Raw genomic sequence first — 12,218 nt, 5'->3', positions numbered from 1 at the left:
TAATCTTAATGTTCCTCCCACAAATTCCAAGACTGTTGCACCCCTCCTCATCCTCTCTTCCCTTATGCTCTCACCCCCCTCCTCCTCTCTCGCCCCCTCCCTTCATTCTCTCGCCCTCCCTCCCTTCATTCTCTCGCCCTCCCTCCCTTCATTCTCTCGCCCTCCCTTCATTCTCTCGCCCTCCCTCCCTTCATCCTCTCTCGCCCCCCCTCCCTTCATCTGTTGCCATCAATTGCACTGGGATGTGTCACTGATGTGTATTGAGATTCGTTGTTAGAAGTGTGAGCATTTGATTCTTTGGCTCGTAGCAGCAATGGAAAGGATAGGTTTGTGCTATTTCACAATTGGTCGAAGCCAGAGGGATTACAAATGAATCTCAGATGCATTGAACATTCAATTTTGAAAAATATCACACTAGATTCAAATCAATTTTCAGCATTCTAGATGGTGTAAACTTCCAGAACCGTTCATTCAAATTTAGTTTGACAAATATACGTTATGTAATTTTTTTGTGTGCAAATACAGTATATGTAAATATTGGATCTGGCAATCTATTGCTTTTCATTTTAAAGCAAATAGGAAAAAATAATAATTCCGGAGTTGTATTACCCAGCCAATGTTTTCAATGTAACTGCTTAATTGAGGATTGTTTTTAATTCAAAAGAATGAATTTTCATTGTAAGTTATGATCATTAATGGTTTACATTTATTTTTGTGATGTACATTTAAAAAATAAATAAATAAATATTTATAAAATGTTTTACCAGGAAGTAATACATTGCGAGTTGCCTCTCATTTTCAAGTATGTCCTGGGCACAGAGTTATGATGACAGTACATGGTTATATTAAATGAACAGAGGTTATCCATTCAATTTTACAGACATTTCATAGACAGTTCGAGATAATGACTGTGGGCGTATGTAACAGTTCCAGACGAGCTTAAAATGTGAGAAAGCTGAGTCTTGAACTATTGAAATATGCAGGTCCTATATTTTATTCAGATACAGTATACTCTGCACACACCAGTAACAACTATCTGATATGCAATTATATATTACTGTAGAGACTATAGCAGCAGATCAAATGGAAAATCGTATCCAAAAACAAACTTTTCGTTTATGAAAAGCTTTCATCTTTTGAAATTTAAACTTCAGCTATTTGAACACTATTTGCTTATTTCCCTAGTGATGTGCATGGATGCAAAGATAAGTTTTGACTCCAATGCAGAGTATCGTCAAAAAGAGGTTTTTAATCTGCGAGATTGGTCACAGGAAGATGAGCGAGATAGACAGGCAGCGACTGCTGACCTCAACTACATAGGTCTGGATGGCAACATTGGATGTCTTGGTAAGTAACTGTCTTGTGTTTAGCATCCCGCTCCACTTGTATGGTTTGTATGGGAATTCTCGTTTTTGTTGGACTTCTTTTTCCATCTAATGACCTGCTATCTGCTGTTTATCCAACTGTGTCCATGGCAGCACAAATGCAGAAAATTGGTTACAAGGTTTTAATCTTCATACTCTTGTGTACAAGAAAAAACACTTTTGTCATTAGGCACCCAGATCATTACTTCCTTTGGGGAGAGAGTTATGTTTATGGACCTACATGTAAAGATATGAAATATAATTTAAATTATGGAATCACGATTAAAATCTGTAGGTAGTGTTACATAGCAGAGTTCTTTTACTTAATTGCTAACCTTATAGATGTTGCTAATAAGGAATATGGGATGTATCTTTTAAATGACTTTATTTGAAGCATGAGTTTTAATCTGCTCCATGCCGAATCCAAGAAGTTTATTGTTGCTAGTGGTCATTTGGTCAGACTGGTCTGCCCAATTTTTCACGCTATGATGTCTGGTTTTAATCTGTCCTAGGGTTACTGGTTCCCTTTTTTCTTATCGTGCACATTGATCATTCCACAATTATTTCCCAACCCCTCATCCATTCACCCACCAGATGTATTTTCTCATATCCACTTGTCATAGCATGTATGTATGTATATCTTTATTTATATAGCGCCAAAAGTGTACTCGGCGCTTCACAAAGAATACAGTACAAGGCATTATAATACAATAAGCGCAGCAAAATCAGACAAAGGGAAAGGGAAACCCTGCCCCGAAGAGCTTACAATCTAAGTGGTATAATGGGAGACTTACGGAGACAGCAGGTGAGGGAAGAAGTGCTACAGATGGCAATGCTTGACAACAATGGGTGGTAGGAGTGACTGGGTATAGGACAATAGCCATGAGTGCAGGCTATAGGGATGGTTTACTTTATAAAAAGATTTTAATGATCTTTTCCATCACTAACTAAATCAGAAAGATATGAGATGTGATGGCATGTACTTTGGCAGGTTGTAGTAAAGGCTAAAATGGGTATTTTTTACTTTCTTTTCTGCTCACCTTTAAATCTTAATCTCTTTGTTTGAGAAGATTGATTATATAGATTCATGCTTCCTAAAAACAAGATGCAATTCACCGACTTGATACTATCTGGAGTTTTGAGTTACTATACCAAATCCTACTTAAAAGGTTGGCTTAGGGATAGAATGTGTTGTGTAAGAGAGTCATTTCTAATATGAAAGGAGAGAGGCGCCAATTCCTTTAAGATGATGCTTTCCCTTTTCACAAAACTTTACTTAGTTAGACCAATTAACTATTTTCAACGTTTTCGAGGTTCCATTTTAATTCCCTGTTCAATAAACATAAACTTTTTATTACAGTTAAAATTGGCTGACCTATTCAGAATGTTTGTAATCTTTCTGTAATGTCAATAACTCTTCATTCCTTCAATATCTCCATTCACCAGCTGAAATTAGAGCTTATGCATCTACAGTATTCCACCGAGATACAAATACAATATCTGCTGTTTGTTAATCTTAAAGCCTTGTACCGTCATATCAGTTTTAGGTGTTGTAGTAATCCACCAATTTGTTCTTTCTTGAACGATTCTCGTGTAATACCGAACTTAACATTCAGTAACATTAGTTAGTCACATATTTACTAAGCAGTGGTATGTTGTTAGACTTCATCTATCACTGGATGGTGTATTATGGCACAGCATTGTTTAGTAAATATATGACTGTCTTGAATTACTTTAAAGCAACAGGTTACGTTCTGGAGAAAATCCATCACTTGCACCTCTGAAAGCGAACATACTTTACTGTCAATACACCGTAAACAACGCCATTTAAACGTCTACAACAGTTATTACATATTTTTTTTTTTTAACAAAATCTGATTCAGCAAAAGAAAATTAAAAACAGTTGATTCAAACTCCCCCCCTCCTCCCTCCCCAAAAAAAGCTTATACATTTTCAGCCATGAATAGGACTTTTATTTTTTTGCGCTATTCATAGAACAATATTCTTATGGTAGAGACCCTATGTTTGAAACCGATACTGGTTATTCACACGGTCCCACAAATATTTGCATTATACGCCTTTAACCATTGATTTTATGAATCTTATAGATAAATCCTTTCACTAAAAGCAAAAGTGCTCCCGTGTTGGTTTACATGGACTGGTCTTATTAGACAAACTGGTAATGAATATTAATTCCAGAACTGTAACCTGTTTTACATTTGAGCCGCCTGCTGCTCAGTCACATGTACAGATGTAGCAAGAGAGGCTGTCTCTGGCACCAGAACAAGCTGCAGTCACGTAGCTGGTCCGTTGCTGGAGGATTAACACTGTGGGGATTCTTATAGGGAAGCATGGATTTCCCACAGCACGACCACGGTAAACCATGTCTCTGGCACCACAGACTTTTATGCTTTTTCGACTGCGGCGCCTGAGTACCTGATCTGTACCTGATGCATTTTGGGTAAAACTTGCATCATTCCACCAAAACTAAACAGTGTTATCAGTGGAGCGTTGGTATCTTGTATATGAGAGTGTGCAAAGTTGTATTTTATTGGTATGTAGTGCGTATGAATACGTGATGCTCTCAGAAATGAGAAATTTCCCATTTCTTTGCAGTGAATGGGGCTGGCTTGGCCATGGCAACAATGGATATAATAAAGCTTCATGGGGGAACACCAGCAAACTTCTTAGATGTTGGAGGCGGTGCTACAGTTCACCAAGTAACAGAAGCCTTCAGGCTCATTACCTCTGATAAAAAGGTACTGTACATTAATTATTACAGTTCACAGTGAGATAGTCCAGTAGTTTTCTATTTTGACAGAGTACCAATTTGGTGTACAATCTTACTCTAATTAAAAAAAAAATTAAATGCTGACATGCCAAAACATGATTTCAAATAAATAAAATAAAAACTATTTACTTTGCAATGATTCATTCTACAGTGTGTATTATTTGACACATTTTCTGTTCATAATTATCAGCGACTTAATGTCAGAATGCAAGCAAATCCTTTTAGATAGTGAATATTACTGTAGCTTTTATTGTTGGTGTGCTTTTAAATGTACAGAAATCCTGCAGTTTAGGTATTTTGTCGTCTTGGGTATAATACAGTAGAATTATGTTCCGCTGGGCGATGTCAGTCATCTTTCATCCTAGATTTGATCCAGCTTGATGCAGCTTGAAGCAATTCCCCTAGAGCACGGTAATTGGGCACCATGTGTTTCTCCGAGACTTGTCTATGGTATTACTTCAGTAGTATTGAGTCTGCAGAAAATTACTACTCGTTGACCTATGTTTTTGTAGAAATATACATAATCCAGTTTCTGTTTCACATGTAAGAACGGGCTTTGGATTTTATACAGACTAATTCCCGTGTGTTTTATGTGTTACTATGAGAGCTTTTGCAAAGCACATTTGTAAATGAGGGAGAGCTATACAAATGTAAGTAAGTCAAAATGACTAAGGAAATGTAGGTGACTGATTAAAGGTTTATTTTCAACTCGTTACGTGTCTAAATTTCCAGGACATAATGTATTAAGTTATTAAATGTAGCCAAAAAAGGAGACATTTACATGTCAATGTATTATTGAAAGTGACATTCCAATTAAAAAGGTATTTTATTAACTGCGAGTAAAAATAAATAAATGGAAATGATAAAATCGGACACATTTTGCTATTACTTCACTGCCAATCGGCACATCAAAACATAGGGGTTAGCGAATACTTTGTGACCATTATCCTTTAACTACAACAGTCAATGTTTCTGCAATAACAAGATGATTATATCAACTATTTTCCCTGCGCCCCTCTGCCGGCAGTCCCCTCACCTCCGCGCCCCCCCTTACCCCCGCTCCGGCGTCGGCTCCAGCGTCATGAAGTCAAGTTGGCATAGCAACGTAACGTCACATGACCTTGCGGTGTCATTTGACGCTGCGTTGCCATGGCGACCCGTGTGAGAAGCCGCCGGAGCCAAGGTAAGTTAGGTTTACAGAGGCCCTGCTGCTCCCCCGGCACTTAATCTAAGTGCCTTTGGGAAGCGCGCGGGGAGCCTCTGTAACCCTGCACCCCCGCACTCAGTCTCGCGTCCCCAGTTTGCGCACCGCTGGTTTAAATAACCAATTGATGATTAACGCCTTTTTCCCCCTCTAAATGTACAGTATTATTATTAATATTTCTTATGGATGTTATTGGTTGATGTCATCTAAAAAAAAAGGTTAAAAAAATGCATAGATAATTACGTTCAACATGTAATTCATCATCAGTAACTTAGCTTTTAAGAACATCAAAAATGCTACAGTAAATCTAAATCGGTCAAATCGGGGTGGTTGCTCAGAAGCTTAATAAAAGCTCCACTGTCTATGAACACATACAGTACATTTATTTTGTGAAATTTTTCACCTACAAATCTGCAGTTTAGAAGTATTGAAATCTTGCAATATATATGTGTGTGTGTGTGTGTGTGTGTGTGTGTGTGTGTGTGTGTGTGTGTGTGTGTGTGTGTGTGTGTGTGTGTGTATATATATATATATATATATATATATATATATTGTGTGCGCAAAAAAAAAAAAAAAACAGGCGCACTCCACTGTAATAAAGTATAAAAAGGTTTATATAGGACTGTAAAATATAAAAAACGCACTCACAAACAGAGTAAAATTAAAAGCATGCATGAGATATACTCAATCGCCTGAGAGCTGCAGGGGATCCACGCCAGAACGTCCCGTTGGTGCCACCTCTGGTGTGTTCGTTGATACAGCAGGATGTGTTGGTGCTTCAGGAACCGGGTGATGTTAGAATCAGTGTCTCGGTCAGAGACTGCCTCCGGCTACACCTCCTTCAGCTTCCACTGCTCACCAGCAGACAACCGCAATACCGGAACGACGGCAGTCCCATGCAAATTAGCAGCAGCCTCAGAATGAGCTCTCCGTTCGTGTAAAATAAAGTCAGCCACAAACTCGCCACTTTGGGAAACGCCCTACGCGTTTCGTCACTGAAGACTTCGTCGGGGGAAATTCATTGGTCAATGGGATGTCCTTTATACCCATTCAGTTGTTGTGATTGGCCAGTGTAAGTAATGGGCGAGTACTTCCACTTACACAAAATTAACCCTGTTTAACATCTGTATATTGTTCATATTGTATCTGCTTATCTCTATTTACTGTCTAGAATATGTTAATAATCAATATGTTCGTAATAGGCTCTAGTGTTCTAGGAGTTTAACTGATAATATTGTCCAGCAATGAAACAGGGTTAATTTTGTGTAAGTGGAAGTACTCGCCCGTTACTTACACTGGCCAATCACAACAACTGAATGGGTATAAAGGACATCCCATTGACCAATGAATACCCCCTGACGAAGTCTTCAGTGACGAAACGCGTAGGGCGTTTGCCAAAGTGGCGAGTTTGTGGCTGACTTTATTTTACACGAACGGAGAGCTCATTCTGAGGCTGCTGCTAATTTGCATGGGACTGCCGTCGTTCCGGTATTGCGGTTGTCTGCTGGTGAGCAGTGGAAGCTGAAGGAGGTGTAGCCGGAGGGAGTCTCTGACCGAGACACTGATTCTAACATCACCCGGTTCCTGAAGCACCAACACATCCTGCTGTATCAACGGACACAAGAGAAGTGGCATACTCTGTTTGTGAGTGCGTTTTTTATATTTTACAGTCCTATATAAACCTTTTTATACTTTATTACACTTGGAGTGCGCCTGTTTTTCTTTTGTTTTTTTGCAGATATCTTTGGGATTTGGTGATCCTTACAATCGGGCTGCAAGTCTCCAGTGGACTAAGTACATTTGTGGACTTTAAGTTGTCATCTGGTTTCTATACATTTTTTATTTTATATTTTTTATTTTTCATTTATGTATTACTTTCTTTATTAATAGTTATTGATGTGATTTATTATAATTTTATTATGTCATATACATTCCAGTTTACAATTTATTGTAGGACAGTTGTTTTATTCACAAATTCGCCCTTTGAGGATTCTTTGGTCAAATAGCTTGATATTTTAATCTGTTGGACACAACCTAATTATATCTAAATCAGGTATACTAAGGCGCTACTCCAATTTGTTTGTATATATATATATATATATATATATATATATATATATAAAACAAAGAAAAGGGGGGCAGTGCTGCGCTAGCTGGAACAACAAAATCAAAGGGGTGATAATTACACAGTGGTAGTAAATACACACAAAGGAGTACACCAATATCTAAAAATGTGATTGCTAAAAGTGAACCATAATTAAACATACAACACAAACAAGTGGGAGGGAAGGGGAGGGTGGATGTGGGAAAAGGGTGGTGGAGGTGAAGGGAAAAAAGCCCCAAGAGATAAGTGAATGGATAAAAATAAAAATAAAAGTGTCTTTAAACAGCTACTGGGTGTCGCTGCCAGTCTTCAGGATAAACCACCTTCCTCTCAATCTGCAGAACGAAAAGAAAACAGCGCGGCTCCCTTAGCGTAATATTGTAATTTAATAATAAAAATGTTGTGCAAGTGAATCACGGACACTTACAATGTGCAAATAAAATAAAGACAGAAGTATAAAGTCTTTCGTAATCACCCGGTGGAGCCTCCGTGGAGAAATGATGAGTTGGTGTCCAGCACACTCCTGCCGTGGATGCCAGGTGGGTGCGCGCGCACCTGATCTCCCCCTGTAATAGATCTCGCGAGAGTGTGTCCTCCAATGTAACGGGATGCTGACACAACAGTCAGACTTCCTGCAACAACCGTGGTGTAAAACCAAGTACCGGCTCCAAAAGCGATCGAGTTACTAGTAAACTCGAAATGTTCTCAAATGATGAATAAATTAATACGTCCAATACTAGCTCCTTCCCTATGCGTTTTGTCGCGATATGCGACTTCCTCAGGGGATCAGAGCCGCGCTGTTTTCTTTTCGGTATATATATACATATATATATATATATATATATCTACTGTAAATATTACTGTATGTTCATTTGCATGTCTTAGACAGGTCTGCAACCCTGTCTTTCCCCATTGTCACCCAGCATACAGCGCTTCCACTGCAGCAAGGGATTCTGGGAATTGACATGCAAATGAGCACTCAGTGCCACATTTTGTCTCAAGCTCGTATTACACAAGCCAATCCTCAAGCCAATGCATGCTGTTTTAAACACAGCTTTTTGGTATATATATCTATATATATATATATATATATATATAATTAATTATAATTTTATATATATATATATATATATATATATATATATATATATATATATATATATATATATATATATATATATATTGTTTATTATTTTTATTTTTAATCGGATCATGTTTTATTAATTATCTTGTTTGGAGGATGAAAAAGTTTCATTTTTTTGCTGAAATTGTTTTCTAATGTAAATGATTATCTTCTCATAGAAACAGTTGGAACTCAATACATCAGAACTCCAAAATGTAATCCCGATTTGGATTTGACTCAAATTTCTGAGCATCTGATAATGATGGTTTTCTTTTACCTGCCCGTGTGACATTATGCTTTCCGCATAACAGTAGCAGCTCATGTTGCTTCTATAATTACATTAAGAGTTTATTCCTTAGCAGTTACAGAAGGTGTCCAATCAATTATAGTTGCAAACCCCACTCCCTTTTGAGTGTTCTTCAAGTCCCTTTAAAGGAGCAATCCAAGCAATATCCTAAATGTGTATTTGTATTAAAAATAAATCAGTTCTGTAATATTACATAATGCTTACTATCTTTAAAAATAATAATAATTCAACTCTTATAGCGGCAGACCAAGCAATATCCTACATGTGTATTTTTTAAATAAATCAGTTCTGTACTATGAGAAAATACTTGTATCATTAAACTAAAAACAAATTGTTTTAATGTATTATGTAACAAGTATTTTTGGTTTCTATAGCAACCATTTACAGAGTCACATCCCCATCCTCTTCTGAAACAGGCTCTGGCACATCCCTTTTTGATCCCTGCCCTCTCAAGCAATGCACCAATTGTATCTATTGACAGCCTGGTCACATGATCTTCCCACAGAACTTTGCATATTTAGTCCTCTTCTGCTGCACTGACAGCCATTTTGTGAACCCCCGAGCCAAATCTTCGCCGATCGGCAACTTGGCTAATTACATATCATTGTGTGGATTGTATTGATACACATATTAAAGGGGGGGAAATATAATTAAAAAACAAAATTAACAAAACGGCTGCTTTAATACCATTTTTAATGAATTTTAATATTCTGATAAGCCTTTAATTTTTATAGGCTAGAGGGTTTTAAACCCTTTCTCAGCAGTGCAATATATATACAACCCTTTCCTATTTCTGCTTATTTGTTGCCAATATTCCCAGCAGTTTAAGCTGCAAACTGTAACAATACATAATGTTACCTTAGTAATATAAGAATAAATTGAAGCTGCTGAGTTGCACTCACTGAACGATTGATTTGAAACGATTGATTTGAAACAGCCATTTGGTGAACCCTGGGAAGACGGATCCTGTTGATCGACCATAGAAGGAGTCGATCGTTCGCTTAGGTAATTCGTTTTTAATAAAGGTAATCAAAAGCTGCATACAGTACATTAAAACCCCATCCCAAATTTTTTTTTTAAGCTGAGTGGATTGCCTCTGTTAATACCAAGAGTGTATCTCTGCGAGGAATCTCCTTTCGGTCACTTCTATGGGATAGAGGGTAGAAAACATTGAAAATGTAAATGGCATTCTAGGCAAGTGTCCTTATGTTAGAGATACAATACTTTAGCTTCAGAGAACCTGACATGTATGAACATACTCCCCATTAATATACAATGCAGCATGTTCATTCTTTTATTTTTATTATTATTCCAACGCATTGTACTGCTTTTGTTGGATGTATGAAGGGAGTGCAGAATAACAAAAAGGTGTGGGAGGGAAAGTATCCAGGTATGGATGACTGTGGTGCGTTCCATAATACCCATTAAATGTATGTTGGACAATAGTCTGAAACATACAGATTGCAACTTTTTAGACTCGCGTTTCATTTAAAAAATAGTATCTGTTCTGCTCGATGTACAGTGGGTCAGTCACGGTTCCCAGGACCCTCAAGAACCTGGTGTGTTTGTCTTCTAATAAGCTTGCGAGTTTCTCCATGATCATTATTTAAGTTGTTCCTTTACTGCATTAACTCATGGGGAGCTTACTTATTACATCTAAGTTCCTTTCTATGTTCATTCTTAAAGAAAAATCAACGTTGTCCTTTCTTTACGTTACAATGTTACATTTGCTATGTACAGCACCAGTTTAGCCTATCAGTAAAGCAATGTGTAAACGAGATCTGGGCAAACGATTAACTACTGCGCCATTTAACAAAAGAAAGAACGAGAGTTACGTTATTTCATTTACCCAATAGACATGAATTGCTTGCGTAGTAATGTTGCAAATATAACATAAAAGGCGCTTTGCCAGCAACCATAATGAGTGGGGAAACTTGTGCTGTACCACAATAGACTATAATTGGGATACTTAAAAATAAAAATTAAGACGCATCCCGGCCATCTATTTACTTTATGGCTATAATTAAGCTATAATGTTCCATGCTTATTAATTGCTGAAATACGACATTTAAATAAAAAAAATATATATTTTAACCTTTTTATAGTTGTTTTCTCAAGGAAAACTCATGTAAACTATATTTTAATAATTTTCCGGTTTCCTTAAGAAAAACAAATGTCCGAAAAGCCAGTATAGATGATAAATGTAATCGGTCAGTGTAAACTGTATAATATCGTGCATGTAATATTTTGTTATCGTCTCCCACCCCCCAGAATATGAATATTTTGTCAAAAGATAAATAATAAAAACGTACCTTGATTTTCCTTTGGCATGATTTTTTTTCCCCCTCATGACTTGTAAAAAATGTTTTTTATTTATTTTACATAAAATGCACTTGTTGTTCTGAAACTTTTTGAGCTGGAACATGAAGAAGTTGGAGGCAAAAAGGGGAAATATTTATGTAACACCTATGTGCAGTATAAAAGGGCAGCAGATCAAGTGCTGTGACAGCATATGCCGTCTAACAGTACTACTTTTCTGTGCAGGTCCTTGCTATTCTGGTGAATATTTTTGGTGGCATCATGAGATGTGATGTAATTGCTCAAGGTATCCTAATGGCTGTGAAGGACCTGGAACTAAGGATACCTATCGTTGTCCGTTTGCAAGGTACATCATCATACATCTGTACATACCTAATCTAATCTTAACCTTCTTGCTATGGTTTTGTGAAACTGGTTTACGTGCATTTTTGTAAAAGTAGCTTGTTTCTTTTACAATATATAATAATATAAAATGCATGTTGAAACCTAGAAGTTTATTATAAGCGGTTCTCATGGATTTGCACTGCAAGAAAAAGGTGTGCTTTATAAAATCTCATTGTAGCACCATACTGTAGTTCACGCTCTTGTTGTGAATATTTCGAATGCCTATTTGTGTTATTTGGTTTAGCAATGAAGCAACTGATTCTTGACTTGTTTACCAATAGAAATATAACTTTTTACTTAACCCACATACAGTACTGTACAAGCTTTTCATACACGTAAATTTAGTTGGCCGATGAGCTCTCAAAATCTCGTACGGATCGTCTTTAAAGTCTGAGCTCACTGCAAATTAAAACTGAATTGTAGAAGAAGCGTAACTTAATCTATACCTCTGCCTAATGGTGCAATCTTCTCCACTTTTGTTTAACTTGTTACGGTAATTACAATATCTTGGTACAGTATACTGGTGTTACTCTTTAAAATGACTGCTTGGCACATGCAAATGTTTTGGGGTAGCAAAAGATGACTGGCATTTCCTCCGTAGAAATGAATGGTTTTGATTTAA

General features: G+C 37.1%; 1 protein-coding gene across 1 annotated transcript in view; it reads left to right on the top strand.

Annotated features, from left to right (window-relative positions):
- The window catches only part of SUCLA2 (succinate-CoA ligase ADP-forming subunit beta), a 105,497-nt gene that overhangs the window by 84,646 nt on the left and 8,633 nt on the right, over positions 1-12,218 (top strand). Inside the window, exons 7-9 of the mRNA XM_075591152.1 lie at positions 1,186-1,347; positions 3,981-4,123; positions 11,438-11,558. Of these exons, the coding sequence (XP_075447267.1) occupies positions 1,186-1,347; positions 3,981-4,123; positions 11,438-11,558 (426 nt within the window). The remainder of the gene's footprint in view (positions 1-1,185; positions 1,348-3,980; positions 4,124-11,437; positions 11,559-12,218) is intronic.

This window comes from Ascaphus truei, chromosome 3, assembly GCF_040206685.1.
Source record: "Ascaphus truei isolate aAscTru1 chromosome 3, aAscTru1.hap1, whole genome shotgun sequence".
NCBI lineage: Eukaryota > Metazoa > Chordata > Amphibia > Anura > Ascaphidae > Ascaphus > Ascaphus truei.
The sequence above is the reverse complement of the archived record's forward strand: the minus strand, read 5'-3'. Positions and strand labels throughout refer to the sequence as shown.